This window comes from Eschrichtius robustus, chromosome 1 (genome assembly GCF_028021215.1).
Source record: "Eschrichtius robustus isolate mEscRob2 chromosome 1, mEscRob2.pri, whole genome shotgun sequence".
NCBI classification, from domain to species: domain Eukaryota; kingdom Metazoa; phylum Chordata; class Mammalia; order Artiodactyla; family Eschrichtiidae; genus Eschrichtius; species Eschrichtius robustus.
Genome location: NC_090824.1, coordinates 132,087,536 through 132,109,790, shown reverse-complemented (window position 1 = coordinate 132,109,790; position 22,255 = coordinate 132,087,536). Strand labels below are relative to the sequence as shown.

The 22,255-nt window shown below is 43.4% G+C and overlaps 1 protein-coding gene across 2 annotated transcripts in view; it reads right to left on the bottom strand.

Annotated features, from left to right (window-relative positions):
• THSD4 (thrombospondin type 1 domain containing 4) overlaps positions 1–22,255 on the bottom strand; it is a 559,732-nt gene that overhangs the window by 438,672 nt on the left and 98,805 nt on the right. For both annotated transcript variants that reach the window (XM_068554826.1, XM_068554831.1), the window contains one exon: positions 16,037–16,139. In XM_068554826.1, coding sequence (XP_068410927.1) covers positions 16,037–16,139 — 103 coding nt within the window. The remainder of the gene's footprint in view (positions 1–16,036; positions 16,140–22,255) is intronic.

Here is a 22,255-nt window from a genome sequence, read left to right as displayed (position 1 = left end):
TCTCCAAAATTTACAAGCAGCTCAATATCAAAAAAAACAAACAACCCAATCCAAAAATGGGCAGAAGACCTAAACAGACATTTCTCCAAAGAAGATATACAGATTGCCAACAAACACATGAAAGAATGCTCAAGATCATTAATCATTAGAGAAATGCAAATCAAAACTACAATGACATATCATCTCACACTGGTCAGAATGGCCATCATCAAAAAATCTAGAAACAATAAATGCTGGAGAGGGTGTGGAGAAAAGGGAACACTCTTGCACTGTTGGTGGGAATGCAAATTGATACAGCCAATATGGAGGTTCCTTAAAAAACTAAAAATAGAACTACCATACGACCCAGCAATCCCACTACTGGGCATATACCCTGAGAAAACTATAATTCAAAAAGAGTCATGTACCAAAATGTTCATTGCAGCTCTATTTACAATAGCCAGGACATGGAAGCAACCTAAGTGTCCATCGACAGATGAATGGAGAAAGAAGACGTGGCACATATATACAATGGAATATTACTCAGCCATAAAAAGAAACGAAATTGAGTTATTTGTAGTGAGGTGGATGGACCTAGAGTCTGTCATACAGAGTGAAGTAAGTCAGAAAGAGAAAAACAAATACCACATGCTAACAGATATATATGGAATCTAAAAAAAAAAAAAAGGTTCTGAAGAACCTAGGGGCAGGACAGGCATAAAGATGCAGACATAGAGAATGGCCTGAGGACACGGGGAGGGGTAAGGGTAAGCTGGGACGAAGTGAGAGAGTAGCATTGACATATATACACTACCAAATGTAAAATAGATAGCTAGTGGGAAGCAGCCGCATAGCACAGGGAGATCAGCTCCGTGCTTTTTGACCACCTAGAGGGGTGGGATAGGGAGGGTGGGAGGGAGACGCAAGAGGGAGGAGATATGGGGATTATATGTATATGTATAGCTGATTCACTTTGTTATAAAGCAGAAACTAACACACCATTATAAAGCAATTATACTCCAATAAAGATGCTAAAAAGAAAAAAAAAAGAAACAGTTGTATACAGTGAATGTCTGTAAATCAAATACTAACTATATTTCCTTAAAGAACTTCTCTAGGGTAAACATGAAGAGTAAATATTTATTAAAATGAAAAATTGTTTTGCAATCTGAATAATCATCCAAAAATTTATCTGTTTTGTGAATTTGGATTTACAGCAGACTCTTGACATTCCTGAGGCATATATCTGGAACCTTCTTGAGTTCCCAGATTCACAAACACAAAAATATTTATAGAGGCTCCCAGCTTTTTCAGGAATCAAATATCCATGGAGAGTTTCCTGTTCATAGCCTTATGCTACACACTACAAGTTAACCATACTTTCACATCTCATGATAGGTTTATATCTCACTTGATTGCCATTTTTCACAGAAACAAGCAAAATTTTTCTAACTAATTAATGAGCATTGTTGCAAATGCACAAATAAGTGAAGAAAAATAAAGCTAAGTGACACTTTTCCAGACACACATCTTGCAAAGCAGACTTTTCAGATTCATATCTCAGTCAGGGGATCTCACACAGTGTCACAAACCTGCAAGTGAAATCCAGAAACACCTAGGGTCTAAACACATTTATCAAATTTGCTTGAGCAAAGGACATGGGCCATACCGATAAAACCCATAGAAATGCCATTGTTCTTGCTAACCCAGGTGTTACAGAAGTCGACTGAACCTTTTGGTGATGAGTCCAGAAAATTGGATTATAGAAACACTGTCCACATGAATTACAGGAATTTGCCTGCTCATTCAAAATACCTATGTTTTGTATGGTCGGGGTTGGTGACAATCAAGGTTGGATGTTTCTGCTGCCTTCAGTAGTGGGACCCCATCACAGCAGGCGCAGAGGCTCCAGAAGGCTGGACCTCCTGGAAGCACTGTGCTGGAACCCTCAACCTCTGGCTGGGTTTTCACCCCCGCCAAAGCAACACCCACCATGAAAGGCAGACAGGAGAGAAGGATTGACAGAGTGAATGAGCGAGAGAAAGAAACAAAGGAAGAGGGAAAGAGGGAGGGAACACAGAAAAGAAAGAAAAGAGAGGGAATGAAAAAGGAATTTGGCTGCTGTGAGGAAAAAAAAGAAAGAACAAGACAGATATTATCATTTCAAAATATATAGCATATACATTTCAGAACGTATTTGAAAACACTCCTGCCAAATTTTCGAATTATTTATTTATTTATATCCCTTCTTGTTCCAAAGAGGTTTTGCAGCATTTTGCTGCCAGATTAATTTTCCTGAAGCTCAGCTCTGATCATGTTACTCCCCTGCTTTAAAAAACCCCAATACCTCCTCACTGCCTGTAAAATGAAGTCCAATTTCCTTAGCCTCCTATTTGAGGCCCTCCATAATCTGGCCCCAAACTTCCAGCCCAACCTTATCCTGCATTTCTTCCCTTTAAATACCCTTTGTTCCAGCCAAAGGACACTCCCTGATTTCCCCTAATACATTCTGTATTTTCCACCCTTGCACCTTGGCTTGTGCTGTTCCCTCTGCCTGGAATGCCTTTCCCGACATCTGCATATGCCCCATACTATTCACCGTTCCAGGTTCCACCTGGAGGATGCAGGCACCTGGTCATCAATAGTGGAACTTACAACCTTTATACACATGCTACATACACATCATCTAACTGGATCTTCACAACGGGAGGAAGCTATTTCTTACTGTGGTCCAAGGAAGCTGTGGCTGGTACCTCTGGGGTTGTGTCCTCTGTCCACTGTCCTTCCAAGGCTATCCCTCACACAGAACAAAAGGTGGCTGCCTGAATCAACGCCAACATGTTGTAGCAACCTTTTATTATTTTCACTTTTTAAGGAGAAAAAGTGCACCTTTCTGTTCTGTGTGAACTTGAACTCACCTGTCCAGTCCTGAGGCAGAGTTTCATTTGGCAGTCCCTGTGCAGCCCTTGCCAGGCTCCATCAGGTGGGACAATACACTAGCTGATTCTGAAAGGCAGAGGTCTGGCAGGTCCAGGGAGCCAGGGTGGGAGCAGTTACCCCAGGGGCCCCTCCATGCTCCCTGCCTGTGATGCATGAGAACATACAGGGAAGAAGACCGATAACCATGGTAAACATCAGTGGGCCAAGTTCTACTCCTTCGAATCCTAAGAACATGCCAAGGGAGTTTTTGAAGGTGCCATTGATCACCAGGGGTGGCACAGCAGGTTGCTAAAGCTCTTTATACAACCTCCAAAGCCAGCTTAAACAAACAAGGCAACTGGGTGTGGGACAAGGCATCGTGACTGATTGATGGGGATCTATTAGGCACGCAAAGCTGCCAATATCTACATGCTCGTTGGGCAAGGGCCAAAGCTATTACATGATGAGCAGTTATGTAACCTTAAGTACAAATGGAATTTGGGCTGTATGTATCAGATACGCTTCTCCTTTCTAATTTTTGGCATCAAGAGGTTACATGAACAGAATGGAGGGTCAGAGCCCTCCCCTCCACTTTCGCCCTTTCCTAAAGACTGGCAGGCCTAATGCTCACAACAGACACATCTCTTAATAGTGACTGCAAGTTTTCCCCCAGACCAAAAGCTCCACTGTCCTGTTTAAATCTGACCTATTTTTAATGTGCTGCTCAATATTTTTAAAAAAAACATTGTTTGCTGGAACATGACTTTAGACGGAAGCTGTTTCCAGGGATTAACCCAAACTTTAATCGCTCCCCTGAACAAAATTTGACTCAGCCCAATAAATTATGGCTCACTTGATAAAATCTTAAAGCAAAAATTAATTGGGTAACCATGTGAAATCTATGGTTTGCCCTGCCAGTCTCTTGCCCTATCTGTTGGTGACTTCTGGCCTCACTAAGCTCATGACAAGGCTTGTCTGCCTAGCAGTCTGACCCCTGAAATGACTGGCTCTCTCCACCCCCATAACCTGCTCTATTTCAGCCTCTCCCAATTGCAATCCCTTCCCAGTCAGTGTCTACTCACCATTCTCCTCCATGCCTCCACGATGAAAACCGTTTGCAACAAGGTTTAAAAGAAAAATATTAACTGAGTACAATGTAGAATTTTGTTTTCCTAAACTTTTCTCGTCATTAATTACTAAATAACAATCTTGAGTTGTAAAGTCTGTTGACCAGCTCCAAAGCTGCTAATCAGTTATCAATCACTTACATTTGCAAAACCACTATCTAGTCTTTAGTTCAAAAGTAGAATTTAGGGGCTTCCCTGGTGGCGCAGCGGTTGAGAATCAGCCTGCCAATGCAGAGGACACGGGTTCGAGCCCTGGTCTGGGAAGATCCCACGTGCCGCGGAGCAGCTGGGCCCGTGGGCCACAATTACTGAGCTTGCGCATCTGGAGCCTGTGCTCCGCAACAAGAGAGGCCGCGATAGTGAGAGGCCCGCGCACCGCGATGAAGAGTGGCCCCCGCTTGCCGCAACTCGAGAAAGCCCTCGCACAGAAACGAAGACCCAACACAGCCATAAATAAATAAATAAACAAATACATAAATAAATAAAAACAAAAACACCCCCACTATCCCCTATTGTATAGTGCTCTCAAAAGAAAAAAATTAAAATAATCATTCTCGTATTCCTTAAAAAAAAAAAAAAAAAAAAAAGTAGAATTTATACGGGGCTTTTCCTTGTTTTACTTCTGAACTATTTAAACATATCCACACATGTGTTTGTCAACAAAGTTATACAGTGATTTCCTCACAGGGGGTTTTGGTGGTGGTGGCGGTATGTGTATGTGTGTATGTGGTAATCCAAAAAGAGAGAACGGAAAAAATCCAGTAAAAACACTAAGCACTAACCAGAGAAGGGTGAGCTGAACAGTACGAATCATATAATAGAGTACTTCTGCTTTGCCCCGGGGGAGCTACAGAATCTGCATCCTGTTAGTTCCAGCACAGAAAGGGCCAGAAATGTACGTCTCCTTCAGTGGGCCAACCAAAGATCACTGGTTTCCATCATGGGTGAGAATGGAGCAGTGACAGTCACAGAACAAGAAAGAGAGGGGAAATAAAACAATCCAGAAATTTCTCCCATATGAACAGAAATGGTTGTGAACTAAAGCCTTATATATCAGGCTATGTATCACAATTAGTAAGCTTAAAGAAAAACATACATCCCAATATATACTCGGTTGCTAAGTATTTGGGTTCAAAGGACCTCAAATAGTTAGCTGTTCGTGTCACCTAGGTTTGCAGGAAAGAGGTGTGATAGTGATGCATGTGAACTCAAGACATGATGACAAGTGCTCTCCACAGTTCAGGCTGAAAATAGCTGGACTTGGAAGCAGGATAATTCAAATATAAATCATTGCCACTACTTCATTTTTTAAAAATTTTGCCTTGTACTTTTTTTCTTTTTCTTTTTCTTTTATTTTTCTTGGCTGCACCAGGTCTTAGTTGCAGCACGCAGGATATTTAGCTGCGGCATGTGGATTTCTTAGTTGCGGCATGCACGCGGGATCTAGTTCCCTGACCAGGGATCGAACCCGGGCCCCCTGCATTGGGAGCGCGGAGTCTTACCCACTAGACCACCAGGAAAGTCCCTGCCACTACTTCATTCTGTTTTGCTGCAGTAGACACAGCCTCAGATGCAGACAGGAAGTACAATTCCAAAGGTAGAAAGAAACCTATTGCACACTTCAATATCAGACAATCCAGTTTTTAGAAATTGTCCTTGAGTTAGTCCCTCCACCTCTAGATACACCGAGCCCCTGAAAGAACCCTTAATTTAAAGGACCACTCTGGGAAAGCAGGCCTTCCCCTGGCTATTTCAGCCATCCTAAAAGGCCTCTCTTGGAAAATTACAAACAGTTATACATTATTTGGTTTTTACTTACATTTTAAATGTGAACACATTTTAGACATAACTAGTACAATGATGTGTTCATTATATTTATTTGCATCATTTCCTTGATTACTGTAGTCTAAACTCAGAAGCTTTATACTTGCATTTGAAGCAAGACCTATGTGCTGCTTGGCAAACTTTGTGAATCATTTAAGAGTCTCATCTCTGTTCAATAAATAGGAACTCATCCCAAATTTTCAAACAACTAACAGGGGTAATTGGCACCTATATCATCACAATGTGAAAGACAGAAACAGACTTACAGATATCGAAAACAAACTTAAGGTTAGCAAAGGGGAAACACAGTGGGATGGGGTGGGGGTGGATAAAACCAGGAGCTTGGGATGAACATACACACGCTATGATATATAAGTAACCAACAAGGACCTACTGTATAGCACTGGGAACTCTATTCAATATTCTGTGATAACCTATATGACAAAAGAATCTAAAAAGGAATGAATATATGCATATGTATAACCGAATCACTTTGCTGAACACCTGAAACCAACACAACATTGTAAATCAACTCTACTCCAATAAGATTAAAATATATATAAAAAAACTGTAAAGACAGAAAAGAGGCAGTGTTCGTGCTGCCATTTCCCTTCCCATACCTCCGCGAGACATCACTAATCAATCCCAGAGACACTCCTTGCTCCTGAGCCCAGCACATCAGAGCCACACTCAACCAGAGCTGCTTGTTAGGACTCATGTATTGATTCTAAAGAGAAGAGCCAAGATGATAAACAAGTTGCATGCTCCAATCCATAAGGCATCAACTGAAGGAAATAAACATTCAGCAGGCTGGTGAAACAAGATTTAGGGTGACAAGACGGCTGCTTTCAAGTATCTGAAGGGGGAACCTGGAGGTTTCATTCAATGTGGCTCCAAAGGGTAGCCAGGCAACAAATAATCATCCCAGGGTGAATTATAGTGGCATTAGAAGAATGCCATTATTGCAAAGTGTAGGCAATGTGAGGAGGAAGGTGAAGCAGACTGCCTGGGAATGCTGAAGCATGCTCTCTCCCTTCTTCCCACCCAACCACAGATACACAACAGATTTTTCCTTTAATCCTTTGTAAACAAGTCCCACTGACTCATGGAATGTTCTCACTCATGGAATTTCTAAGAAGCAGATACAGACAGGTATGGTTGCTATTTAATAGCTTTTGGGGAGGGACTATGCAGATGAGGGAGAATCTCTTTGATAAATATGCAAAAGGATGGGCTGGATTTACAGTTTAAACAGAAATTGCATTTTCATTGATTACTTTCTAGCCCTAAGGCCTCTAACTCTAAAAACCTCTTGATGTTGGCCCCATACTAATGTCTCGATGTTCATGCAAGGTGCAACCCAGCTAGAGCTGGGACCCAGCTCTACCAATTTACAATCAGAGGCCTCTGCTCAGAGGGTGACGGAGCTGTGCTACAAGGGACTAAGACAGAGCCCCAGGATTTCCTGGAAAAGTCTTAGTCGATGTAAAAACACATTTGTTTGTTTTTAAAGGTACCGAATTGGTCACAGCTTGGTTACACAGAGAGAGAAATTCTTTTGTAGCCCCTGAGGCAAATGACTGCTCTGAAATCAACAGGCTGTGGTTATGTAACTTCTTGTTTAATCTGATCCTTCTATTTTATCCTGCGACCCGGAGCAAACCATCCAACCTGAAGTCTCAGTGCCTGCGTCTGTAGACTAGGAACACTGTAGTGACATCGGACCTTGCCCATCCTGACACCATGAAGATGAGGCAGTCTTTGAAGAAAGCTGAGCTTCTTAGAAGACAGAAATGACAGGATTGGGTCTCATTATTTAATATTTTGCAATGGGTTTAAGCTCTACCCTTGGTTTTCAATCCTCAAAATTACTCACATTTAGACTAATCTGCTTACTAGATGTTGAAATATACCCTGAGGCTTTTCTTTACTATTACCTAGAATGACGCTGGTTCAAGTGCCAGGAAAGAAATTGCTTTTACACGAATCACTTATACCTTCCAGAATACTTTAGAGCAGGGGCGATATTCTCCCTCAAACAATCTTTCCCTTTCTAAATCCTAAATCTCCCAGGGAAAAGAGACTCACAGAGATGTGACACCGTGTGCTCCACCCTACATCTTTCATACTCTTCAGATACAGAGAGAAACACAGTGTGGATGCAAGAACTAGACGTGTTCTAGGTGTACTTCACATAGATAATCCCACTGGGGAGCGGGAGGGTGACTAGGGTTACGGAAATCGGGGGAAGGAACAGAACCATTACTAAGCCCCCTTCCCTTCCCCGTGAGGTCATCATCATCCACACAGGATGCAGTGGGATGGTAAAGGTTACCACAGAACACCAGCCTCTCTCCTGTGCCCCCGTGTAAAAGCACACTGGTAAACCTGAATTATGCCTGATAATGTGTGGAAGCAAAGGGGACCCACACAGTCACATGTCATACATGCATAAGGAGGCCTATCTGTAGAAATCTGCAGAAACATAAACACAAGGAGAACAAACGAGTGATACTCAAACGTAATATCCTCATTCCAATAATCCCTCAAAGGTGTCAAGAAGCCCTGTGAGCCTACGACTGAAAGGACAGTTGACAAACCAGATGGGCATCCTGACTTACGAGTTTCTGTCATGGACATTGGTCATTTGGGGCCCTTCAAGACCCATTCTTCCTTCTTTTGGTTTGGAAATTAATCCTCCCCCTCTATGTGTAGTCTTGCTGCGACTGTCAGTCAGGACTCCCCCCACCCTTTTACCCCCGGCCGAGGAGTGGGCATGTGGCCTGTAGCAAGCCAATAGGGCTCTTATTTCCAGGGCTTTGACTCTTGGATGGAGAAACCTGTTGGAATTTATCCACTGCAGCAGCAGCAGCAGACAAGTAAGACCGTCAGTTCTGTCCACCTGGATCCCCAGAGCTTCCTCAGTTTCTGTCCTTCACCCAGCCTGGTCCTGCACACTTCCTGTTGATTCTCGGAGCTACTGTATATCCTTCCAATAAAATCCTTTTGTGTTTGACTCGGCCAAAATTGGTGTCTGTTGCTTACAAGGAAAAAAGAAAAGAATGCTAACTTATACAGATGTGCAGCTTGCTTCCTCAGATTCCAGACCTATCTGAGGATTTCCAGGCCCAACAAAGCCCTATGATCGATCCTAAATGATTCCAAAAATGGTACTCTGCATCTGAGTCCATTCTCCCTAAAATCCTCTTGTTTCTCCATGGTCAGTAATAAAGAGTATTTAAAATAGAATGAGAGAGAAAGAGGTAAACTAGCAAGCCTTAGGATAGTTCTATAGTGGTGAAATTTATACTGGCTCTAAATTTCACTTTTAGGAACACAGAGATGAAGACAGAGAAGAGGAAAGAGAATCTAATGGACTTTTAAAAGTATCATTTATATACAAGAAAATGCCTAGATCACAAGAATTCAGTTGATGGGTTTTGACAACTATATTCACCTGTGTAACGAACATGCCAATCACGATTTGGATCATTACCATTGCTCCACAAAGTTCTATCATGCCGCTTTCCAGCTAATCCTTCCCCACACCCAAACAGGCAAACACTGTTCGGACTTCCATCACCATAGCCTAATTTCTCCTACTTTAGAACATAATATAAAAGGAATCAGACAGTATGTACTCTTATATCTGGCTTATTTCGCTCAACATAATGTTTCTGAGGTTCATCCAGATTGCTATATGCATCAGTAGAGCGTTCTTTTTTATTGCTGAGTAATACTCCATTGTATGAAGGTACCATAGTTTGTTTATTCAGTCTCCTGTTTATGGATAGTTGGGTTGTTTCCAGTTTGGAGCTTTTATGAAAAAAAGCTGCTCTGAACATTCTTAAACAAATATTTTTTATGGACCTATGATTGCTTTCATTTCTCTTGAATAAATGCATTTTTATTTAATGGTGAAGAAGCTTTCTATAACAGAATGCAGAGAAACAATAACATACTTTTTCCAAGAGGAAAAAAAGTGCCTATTTTCCACCTTTTCTTCTAGGATAGAGGAGGTTCATAGGCACCATTCTATTAACCCTTTATTCTTCTTTGTAAGTTTCATTCTCTCAATCTACAGAATCCTCATTTCTCTACCATTCCAAACAAACCTTTCTCTTTCCCCTTAAACTAGCAAACGCTCTCCATATGCCTTCTTCACGGCAATTTTTAAAAGAAAGAGCTAGCTCTATTCACCGGCTACCCTCTTTAATTTCTTTCCAGCGGTTTTCCCAACCATCTATCCTAGTCTTAATTTCCCAGTTCTCATTCTCTCCTTGACCTCTTGTTGTGTTAAGCTGTTAATGACTGCTTCTCCCCCACTGCCCCTTCTTTTATCTTTTAAAGAAAATTTAAACGTTAATTACTCAGATAGTTTTTACGAGGAAAACAGGTACCCAATGACTGGTCTTAAATGCTCACAACTGTAACTGTACACATCTTTCTCCTGACTTCCATACACATTGAGAGTAGAGATCCTGTAGCAAGATTCTGAGTTTTGAACCTGGCTCTATCACTTACTAGCTGGATAACCTTGGGCAAGTTAGTTAACTATTATATACTTTGTTTCTTCTGTAAAATGAGGCTGATAATAGTATCCACCTCACAGGGTTGTTGTGAGGAATAAATGAGTAGCATTTAGAGCTATGCCTGGTACATAGTAAGTGCTCAATAAATACAAGCAATTTCTATTATCTCATTTGTTCCTCACTGTGGTGTATGTAATAAGAGAACTTTATAAACCATAATAGACTATATTACTGTAAGAGATGATATAAGGCATTATAATGCTTTGGTGCCACCTCTTCTCAGGCACCTTTCATGGTTGACTCTCTCTCCCTTGCTTCTTTAAAGTGGGCATAATCCAAAGCTCCTTCCTGGATCCCTTGTCCTCATGATTCTACACTCTCTTGAAGGTCTTATCCATCACAGTGGCTTTAATTATCACACCAAAGCTAATGGCTTCAAATATAGGTCTACAACCCTAAGGTATCTCCCTTAAACATCCCCAACTTCCTGCTGGGCATCTCGCTACCATTCATTCAAACTCAACGTATATAAAACCCAAATCACCGTTTTGTTTTCACAAAGAGGTTGCCCTCAGGATTTTGCTTTGTCCTCAATAATACACTCATATGTAAGCAATCACGGCCTAGCCTTGCCAGGTATTCCTAGGCATGGATAAGAGAGCTTGAGAACGGATCTTGTGGGGGGAGGTATTACTGGAAAACTCCTCTCGTTACCCTTAGGCCTCCCCTGTCCACTCTGAAAGGTCCCTGATGACTATGAACTGTCTGTGCAGGAGGGGTGGGCTGGAGGATGGAGAATTGCAGGTACCTAGGAATGAATGAAGGTGCTTCATTAAAACATGAACATCCTAATCCCAGGTTGACCAGCACTTGGTCCTAAGCCCTCCTTCCTCATGTCATACAGTTTGGATAATACTGTCCATGTTTATGGCAGCCCTTGCCCCACGCGCCAGTGGAGTATCTGTGCCAGGGCAGACTGGTGGGGGAGTCAGCAGCACACCTGGGCACCTGGGCGCCAACATTCCACCTCTGCCCCTCAGAGCTTTAGTCAAGGAGAAGAAATGGTCTCAGTGGCTCAGGGGGCTGTGGCTATTAGAAACTATGTGGCACCTTTAATATTTCCTGGAGCAAAATCTACTCTCCTTGCAAGCAGCCTAATAAAAGTCTCCTGGACTTAGAAGGAAGGCACTGTTGGAGCTCCCTGCCTGTGCTAGTCATTAGGGCTGGTCACGGATATTCAATTTCTCCTCCTTTGAGCACACAGTGGGATGGGTACCTCCCTGCTGCCCTTGAAGTTAAGTGTGACATGCCACTTGCTGTGGCCAATGAGATGTGAGCAGAAACAACAGGGATCGCTTCCAGTAGAAGCTTGAAGAACCCATGTGTGATTCACTTGCTCCCTTTCCCTGCCTCAGTGGAAGCAGAAGTTGAGGTGCAGCTTCTATCAGCCTGGGTCCCCGAATGAGCAGAATACTTACTACATTACACAGGTAGCATGAGCATAAGACAAACTTTTGTTCATGTCATTAGGGATTTGGAGGCTCTTTGTTCATTAGGATTTGGGGGCTCTTTGTTCCTGCAGCATAAGCTACTAAGCCCTGACAGATACAGTGGCCCTGGTCACATGACCACTTAGCAACCTCCAATTTCTGACTCAGCCTCACTTTTGGCTTCTAGATTTGCACTCTATTTAGTTCAGCTACTGGGGACACACGGTGCACTTATGGTACTCCAATACAAAGCTGTCCCTGGTTTATGGATTAAGACTGATGCTTGCTGCTGAATAGCCCACAGCGACCCAGCAAAACTCTAGATTCTAGGGCCGCCCAGCCCCAACACTCTAGTCATGAAAACAGGTACAATTTTCCCCAATGCACCTAAAAAAAGTCTATTAAAGAAGACTTTCCCATTATAGCTACGTTGACCATATAATTTATTGTCCAAAGTGGTTTTGAATGAAGGGGGACTAGGGTGACAGGCATGAACTATATCACTATCCTGAGTAAACAGGGATGCAGAGGCGCTGGAATTCTACTTCTATCGTCTTTACGGTATTAGGTCTATGAGAAAAATTCCTAGAGGCATTATCTTAGGACAGATCACCATATCCAGGAAATGCATTTAAAAGCCTAAGAAGAAGCATGTGGAGAAATTAATGTGTTTATCAGAGAGTGTACTCTGCTTTTACTATTCTGTGTGGCATTGGACTGAATGAGTGCAGCTGTTTCCCTAAGTAGGCACGTGCAAATAGCAGTAGACTTCCAAACAAAACCAAGAGCCCAATGCAAAATCCAGCCGTAAAGTATGAACACCCTGCAGAAACATTAACAGCGTCTTCCTCCCACTGGTCAGCCTGGCAGTCATTTAAAAGGAGAGAGGACAAAATCAAGAAAACAATCTTAGCAGCAAGAAGAACTGTTTAAAGAAAGCCAAAGTAAATGCAGCTTCGGTGACTATGGGATCCTCTTCTAGGCATGTGAGACATATTAACGTCAATAAATATTTTTAAAGAATGCTGAATTTTCTAGGCAAAGTAACAAACACAGTGTAGAAGATAGCTGATTTCTTTAGTCTGCTGCTAGTCTGCATTTTTCTTTTCTTTGTAAAATACCAGGATTCTAATTGCCTTCTTCAAACTTTCAGGGCTTATGGCCAAAAAGTAGACAATAATTTCTGTAGAAGATTCTGTTTTTCCGTCTGTCCCAATCCCCTCTTCCCCACCTCCGCTTGCTGGGATGTGTGTTTCCCACCAGAGGGTCGATCACATGACCTGAGTTAGCCCAGCGACCCTCTCAGGCCCTGAACTCAGGTCCAGGGATGGGGATATGATCCAAACAAGATCACAGTGTGGTTTTTCTGAGATTGAAACCATCACTAGGCATGCTAGTTTTCTAGGCTGCCGTAACAAATTACCAAAAACTGGGTGGTTTAAAACAACATAAATTTATTCTCTCACAGTTCTGGAGGCTGGAAATTCAAAATCAAGGTGTTGGCAGGGCCATGTTCCCTCTGCAATCTCTGGGGAAGAATCTTTCTGTGCCTTCTCCTGGTTTCGGGTGCTTTCCCGAAATCCTTGGTGTTCCTTGACTTGTAGCTGCATCACTCTAATCTCCACCTTGGTCGTCACGTGGCCATCTTCCCTCTGTCTCTGTGCCCGAGTGTTCCCTGTATGTGTGTCTCTGTGCCTCTTCTCTTTTTATAAGGGCACCAGTCATATTGGATAAGGGCCCACCCTAATCCAGTATGACCTCTTCTTAACTTGCACCTTAATTACCATGCAAAGACCCTATTTCCAAATAAGCAAATTCATAGGTACCAGGGATAGGACTTAAACATATCTTTTTTGGGGGACACAATTCAACCCACAGCACTAGATAAGACAGAGCCTTTCTCACTATGATTGCAAGTTCAAAGCCATGTAAGCCTGCCCATCCACCTGAGAAGTAAGTAAACAGACCCAAGAGACGGAGAAAGATAGAGAAAAGCAAGGTCCTAATATTATTGAATTCCTGGAATGCAGCCATATCTGAATCGCAGCCCACCTCTTGGACTTCCCAGTAACATGACCAACAAAATATCTTTCTTGTTTATATATAGGTAGGTTGGATTTCGGTCACTAACAACCGAGAGTTCTAAGTAATATACACACCAGTGAATTATGCTATATAATGTGAATCCAAATAGCTCCTCATATCTGGATGGGGAAGAGCGGGTGGGTTATATATGAAAAAGATTAGCCATGAGTTGATAACTGTTGAAACTAAGTGACGGGTAAATAGGAGGTTATTATTATACGATTATACTATTCTCTCTATTTTTACATATGTTTGAAATTTTCCAAAATAAAAAGTTAAATCAAATGTTCAAAAAGCCTCCTCCCCTCCCCCGGCCAGGACTCACAATTAAAGTCCAGCACAAATCAGGGCAAACAAAAGAACAGAAAAGGTAGAATCATACATAAACCAGACAATAGCAGGCATCCACAGGGAATATTGATAATAGGTGAAAATATTAGCACAAGTTTTCTTTGCTGGATGCAAAGGGCTTTTGATATTAGACCTGAGTCTACCGGGCTTGACAGGATCAGGTGGCTGGCAGATGACCACCCTGAGCTAAGCAGAGACGGTTGGGCAATGGGGCTCCAGCTCCAGGGGAAACAATGTGGAGCACAGTGCAAGGCTGGAGGAATTCGCCTTTCTTCCCAGTGAATCACGGCAAAGCAGCTATTATTATCCACAGCCAGCAATAAAGCAAGGGTGCAGCTCAGACAAAATGCTCTAAATGCTCACTGACAAGTACTGTTGTTCTGACACAAGAATGTATTTCACAGGTTATGAAACACCCATGATTCTGTGCCTTAATTTAAGCCAGAGTCACCAGCTCTTCTGAAATCCTGCCTCTCTCTCGGATTAGAGGTTCTCAACCCCAGCTGCTCATTAGAATTACTTGGGATCTTTAAAAAATCCTCATGCCCAGGCTACACCCCAAACCAAGTAAATCACAATCTCTGGGAGTGGTGCCCAGGCATCAGTATTTCTAGAAGGCTCTTCAGCGATTCTAGTGGGCAGTGGTCATGAGACCCCTTTGAGAATCCGATCAAGGCTACAGACTCTTCTCTGAGAAAAATGCACAGACAAGAATAATTCTGCATCCCATTTCAGAGCGGACGTCAATCCTGCCTTCTCCTCCGCGAGGGCTTACACCGAGGCACAACCTTCCACATTTGGACATTGACTCTGTAATGGAATCCGCACAACTCATTATCAAGCCCTCCCCCCCCCAGGACAATTTCTCCAGAGATCAGACATAACAGCAGTGCTCCACACACTGGGTTGTGGCCCAGCCCAGCTGCCCCAGTCACTGCCTTGGGCTGACGCTGAGCAGAGCCCTTCAGCTGGACACTGAGGGCAGCTGCACTCTCTCCTCTGGCCAGCATGGCTGTCGGTATTGAACCCCACAAGTTTTGCTTGACCCATCACCACTTTGGAGCCTACTTTCTCTGTGATGGGAAGATATATCTCAGAATTCAACACTTCTCAGCCCAAAAGCCATGCTATCATCTGGGTTTCAACAAAGGAAAGTGACTCCAAGATCTAGAACAGTACTGACAAGCTCTACCAATATCAGATCTCCCATCATTTTGAAAAGGCAGGAGGAACCTTGGTCCCAAGGGCAATGGCTACCTACCACACTTCATCTTTGGAAAAAGCATTCAAGGCTCCGCCAACACAAAAGCCAAACAACTGCCAACCCTACAACTCTACATGCTCTCTTAAGCCACCACACCAGCGCTTGCAGCAGGAACCAAGGAAAAGGGAAACTCCATCCCTGCTCACTCCTCACAACCTTAGCTTGAAACTCTCGCTCTAACCCATTCCTCAAACCCTGCTCCGTCTCACTCATCCTGCCGTCCTCAGACACTGCTTGCTTCAGTCAATGCCTCATCCATCTGACTGATGGTCCAGGTGTCACCTGAGCTACATTACCTTTGGTAAAGACCCCTACCGGCTCCCCCTTGCCCTGGGGGTCACACTTTCTCCCTCATTGTCACTCTAGCCAGGATCACACCAATTCCTCCAGGAATAACCAAAGGGCAACAAGGTTGGAGAACAGACAGAAAATAATTGCTGTGGACAGGGCTAGGGCTATTCTTACCTTCTGCAAACGGTTCCCATTCATAAAACCGGCCCATGAACGGCTTGTTGTTGTAGGATGCACATTGTACCTCCCAGATACTTCTACTGCTTTCTGGACACACCTAATAAAGCAGATATTAAACATGCAATTAGTGTCCATATCTCTTCATGGCCCCAGCCAAATCCCAGGAGACCCCTCCAACGTTAAATGTCAGTCCTCCTCCACCGAAACCTGGGGTTCTACAAATGTGCTGATCATCTATATCGAAAATTTTAAATGCAGATCCCAAGGCTTCATTCCAAGTTTACTAAATCAGAAACTTTGGAAGGACACTAAAGTTTTAACACGCTCCCCGTGTTAAGTTTTTCCATACCATAATTTGAGAACCACCGACCAAACCTGCTCCTGACAAAGTGGTCTGCTCGCCTCCCTCAAAGAGGCCATCCATTTCCATCTGTTTGACTTTTTTCGTGCCATTCCTGTGCGTGGGATAATATTCACAGCAAACAGGTACAGCGCTCTTAGCAGGTGCAGGCACTATTTAAGCATATTTCACATATTAACTAACTTAATCTTCACGATGGCCAATGTGATTGATACGGTATTTTTAGATTTTTTTCACAGGTGAGCAAACTGAGGCACGAAGCAGCCACACAGCCAGTGAGGACAGAGGCTGGATTGAACCCCAAGAAGTCTGGTGCCCACCAGGCTCTCTCTCAGTGTCCTCCCATCTTGTCTAAATTCTGGTCTAAATTCTCTCCACCATCTAAAGCAAGAGCTCCTAGCCTTCAGCATGCAAAAGAACCACCCAGAGAGCTCCTGGGAGATGCAAACTCCTGGATCCCTCCTCCAAGGATTATTATTCAGAAAATCTGGCAGGAGGCCCCATAATCTGTATTTCGTCAAACTATCCAGATAATTCTGATACACTAGACTACTCAAAGAAAACATCCAGCTCCCTCTGGTTTCTTTCCTTTTTTTTTTTTTTTTTTTTTAAATAACTATCTCTATTTTATTTTTATTAATTTATTTATTTTTGGCTGTGTTAGGTCTTCGTTGCTGCGCGCGGGCTTTCTCTAGTTGTGGCGAGCGGGGGCTACTCTTCCTTGCGGTGCGTGGGCTTCTCATTGCAGTGGCTTCTCTTGTTGCACAGCACGGGCTCTAGGCGCGTGGGCTTCAGTAGTTGTGGCGCACGGGCTTAGTTGCTCCGCAGCATGTGGGATCTTCCCGGACCAGGGCTCGAACTCGTGTCCCCTGCACTGGCAGGCAGATTCTTACCCACTGCATCACCAGGGAAGTCCCATTTATAAATGATAAATATGAGCAAAATGTGACATAAATGTGAAATAAGATCAGAATCTCTCATTTAAAGCTAGGATCTAGCTTTTTAAAACTAGCAACACTCTGTTTAAGTGTAAGGTGTGTGTGTGGTGAGGGGGTGTTTTAATAATCAGACGGGAAAGGCATCTGGCCCCTTAAATATTAAAACCTCTGTATAGAAGTCTCTGGAATAAACTGCTAATATGATAGCTCAAGTCCTGAAGGATTTAGAAAGAAATCTAAACATGTATTAGAAATATCAGGTCTCGTGGAAGATGAGGGAACAGAGGAAGAAATGAAACCAGGTGGAAGGAAAAACATCCCCTGCTTGATAAAGGGCACTTGGGGAGGCCTCTGGGACAAACACTCAGGGTGGTCATAACCCTGCTGCGGCCTGAGCCAAACCATATGGAGCAAGAAACCATGTGAAGTAGAACGTGATGGAAACTGGTGGGGGAAAAAAGGGCTGGAAGGATGGGCAGGGCCGGCTGAGCTCTGACAATGGGTGAGAAGCTGACAGGCTGGGGAAGGCTGTCTCCAAGGGCTCTGGAAGCCAAGCTGCTGGTGGTCCTGAAGCCGGAACCGTGTAGGCTTCCCAGCAATACCAGCTGCCTCCATGAAGGATTTGGAGTTAAGATGCTTGTTACAACCCTTTGGCCAGAACCAAAGTTCGACTAGGATGGGATCAGCTGGGCAGCTTGGGAGTAAGTACCATCCTTGCGATGAGAAAGAATCGCTAAGGGGTTTGTTAAAAATACAGATTCTCGGGCTTCGCCCCAGTGGAGGGTGGGCAAGAGGGCCAGGAATATACACTCGAAGTGTTCCCTCTGGCACAGCCAGCCTGGCACCAGACTATGCAGCCGCAATTAAGAGCCACTCCCAAGCCTCAATCACACGCCAAATTACTTAACATGAAATCACAGTGTGAGAGCAGAAGAAAAGCAAATCCAACCCCTTTAATTTAAAGATGAGGAAATAGAGGTGTGGCGAAGTGGGGTACCTTACCAGAAGTCCCACGGTGACACAGAGACAGAGCCTAGAATGCTGACCACCCACCCTGGCCATCACTAGAAGCTCGAGATCCGCTGCTGGGTGGGTGGCAGGTTTTCATAATGGAAAGAGACCAGAACAAGTGGGCCCAATGTCCTGTTCCTCAAATAACTACGTAAAGCCAAGCTGCTCTGAATGAGGCTCCAGCCAGAAGCCACCCTAATTAACCTAGTGGCAATTACCAGAATTAGAAGCTGTAGACCTAACTTAGCCAGTCTGTTTAACCTCTTTCTACCCATCAGTAACATAGTGCCAATGGGCTGGACCACGAAACAACACACCTTCAGAATCACTTTGAATTGCTCGATATTTGATGATATAAATGCATATTTCATGCCATGGAAAGCAGTCCACAATCCATTAAGTGAAAAAAGTGATTATGTGTGTGGGGTGTGTGTGTGTAGAGAGAGAGGCTAAAAGTGTTATCTCTGGAAGGTGGGTTATAGAAGTTTTCTTTTTACAACTAACTTTTGGTTTATTTGTACTGTCTAATTTCTCTACAATAAATATATGACATTTATGTAATAAAAACATATCCGTATTGAGCCCTTCCAAACACATAGCCACGCAAAGCTGGAAGGGCTCAACACTGATAACATTTTTATCAGTGTTTTTAATGCTAATGCCTGGTGCTCTTATTATTTCCATAAGCATCTGCCTAATCAAGCAGCTACCTGTGATGCGTCATTCAGGATACCCTGTCCCTGGTCATCAACAAGTTCTTTATATTTGAGTGTGGCCCAGTTACCTCCTGAGGCCAGAGGGCTTAACGTGGCATCAGACCCACAGTGAGGCATCAGGTGCTGAAGCAGCAAATCCACCTACAGTTGCCAGGAGGCAGCTGAGCCCAGAGGTTGACTATGGTATCCAGCGAGCACCTAGCATGGGAAGGTGCAGCAGGAGGTAACAAGGTGCTCTGGAAGATGGGGGTCTCCCTGTGCGTGACCCTGAGCAGGGACCCACAAGACGCCAGGTGAGCTGCCAGTTAAAGGCAGGACACTACTTCCTGGGGAGGAGAGAGACCTGGCCAGAGAAATGCAAGCCTCACAGAGTCCAGATATGGAAGTGGGCTACTGAGACAGAATTATGGTACAGGTGAGGAACACAGATGCCTGGGGTGATAATGATGATGATGGTGTTAAGAATAGCTAACTTTTATTGACACTTACTAAATGTCAGCCACTCCACCATGATTTGTGTGTATTTGCTCATTTAATCCGGACAACCACTGTTATATCCATTTTACAGATGAGGAAGCCAAGGCAAAGAAAAGTTAAATGAGCTGCCCAAGACCGCAGGGGGAGTCAGGATTTGAACCTAGAACCCACAACAGTAACCACTATGCCACAGTGCCCCTCAAGAATGTGTGGATAGTAGTTAATTTGCAATGGGTCCTCAGACAAGAGGGCTGTAAACTTCTTCTTGCCTACTGTCAGGAGACGTCCTGGAGATCAAGTTCAGATTCAGCCTCTGAGGCCTACTGAAGTGGCCCCAGCAACAAGGATCAGGGAGCCGTGGATTGAGGATAAAAACCAAGGAGGGCTGGGGAATTTCTGTTTCATGTCTCTTTTGTAGATTACATCTGTTTGTACTTATACTATTATCAGTATAAGATCTCCTCTCATTTTAACAGACTCTCTGAAGTTAAAACTTCCAGGTTACAGATCATTTTACATTTGTTATATTTTAAGTGGGTTGTTTCCTGATGCCATAGACTGAGTCACCCTCACCTTATCAGTAACTGTCTCTTTATTACACTGTGAGTTGGCTTTGGGCAGATTTCCTGCAGACAGCTGATCCTTTCCATGGGCACGGATTCTTATAATCTTCAGGCCAGAAAACTGAAACAAGGGAAAAGCCATGTAGATAGAGATCAGGCTCATTCAGGATGCGGCCAGCTAAGACCGGAGCTTTATAGCCAAGGAACGGCCCTGGGAGATAACCTCCCTTCAAATGACTCCTTTCCACCACAGAGAGGGAGGGATATTCCCACTGGTCTCTTATGGGAAGAAGAATAAAGATGTACTTTAATATAATGAGCTGAATCCTGATAAAGCACTTCAGGCCCTATCCAAAGTTCCATCTAGACAACTGCCTGGAGTTGCTATGAGTCACAAAGAGTATTATGGAAACTCTGACTATGTTTCTAGTGACCCTGGTTAATCTGAGATGACAACTGCCCGTATGTAACTTCACTGCTCAAGAGGCCGCTGTCGGTGATCACACAATTAACTTTCAGTAATTAATTACTTTCAGTTCCCCAGGAGACTGAAGAGTATCATCCCCGATGAAGATGACACCAAGGAACATGACCTTGGGGTCTGCCTGGGTCCAATATGCATTTTTGTTTTTGCCCTTTGCATTGCTCTGGATTCAATCAAAAGACCGGCTACCGTAGCAACACACGATGTATTTAACATCACCACAGTGAAAAAAAAAATCTAAAGAAAAAAATCTAGAAAATGTCCCCGTACTGCCATGAGAAAGTGGCTATGTGACCTTGGGCAAAGCAGTTTGCTCTTCTAAACCTAAATGACTGCATTTCAATAACAAGCCCTGTGCCACTTCCCTCACCCCTTAACCCGGGAATTCTGTGAGGAGTAAACTAGTAATATATTAAAGTTTCTAGCTCATAGTAATGCTCAATAAATGTTAGCTGAATTGGAATCAAAGAAGACATCAAAGATGAATCCAGCAGTTCCAGAAGCTGTTAAGTGCCCGACAGGCAGGTGTTCTGAGCAAACATTCCCTTCTTTTCTCTTCTACAGATGGAAGATGGGCTTTGTTTCCCATCATCTTGTTATATGATATAGAATCACATAACCATGGACCAAAATTTCTTACAAGTTATCCAGCACAATTTTCAAATATGTTTAACATCTGCTTTCTCAAGTCACTTGGAACAAACTCAACCTCACAAAAACTCTTCTGCCACCTCCTACCACTTCCAGGGCCCTCTAGACAGTCAGTGAATTGGTTCGTCCAAAAGAGCTGGGTAAAGGCTTTGGATTTAAAAAACAAAAAACAAATAACTGAGGTTTTCTTAGTTCTCAAACACTTTTTTTTTTTTTTCCTATCCAAGTTCATACTGTTCTCCTAGAGAAAGGAGTTTCTCTCTTATTCAATAAATACATCAAAGACCCAAAGAATATTACTATAACTAAGCCCATCCATTCACCCGGGAGAACCCTATTTTTTAAATACTCTGTACAGGGCTTCCCGGGTGGTGCAGTGGTTAAGAACCCAGCTGCCAGTGCAGGGGACACGGGTTCGAGCCCTGGTCCAGGAAGATCCCACATGCCGCGGAGCAACTAAGCCCGTGCGCCACAACTACCGAGCCTGCACTCTGGAGCCTGCATGCCACAGCTACTGAAGCCCGTGTGCCTAGAGCCTGTGCTGGGCAACACGAGAAGCCACCGCAATGAGAAGCCCATGCACCGCAAGGAAGAGTAGCTCCCGCTCACCACAACTAGAGAAAGCCCACGTGCAGCAACAAAGACCCAACGCAGCCAAAAATAAATAAATAAAATAAATAAATTTATAAAAATAAATAAATAAATAAATACTCTGTACACATGTCTATACAAACCTAGGCTTACCCCAGGAATGCTTGTTTATTTCTCTCTCTTTAGATTATGAATGTATCTCTATGCCTGTAAGAAGGTCTGAAAGAGAATATCTTTTTTTCTAACTAACCAGGAAGTATGTGGCAAAATGTAAACTTAAATTCACAGCTCCTACTCCCCCAGGGAGCATAAATTTCTCGGCTACTTTAGGGATCACATTAATAAGACTGGTTTCTTCCCCTCTGCTATCTGCTGAGGCAGGATGTGAAATTCCTTCAAAGGCAAATAGTCACTCTGCCCC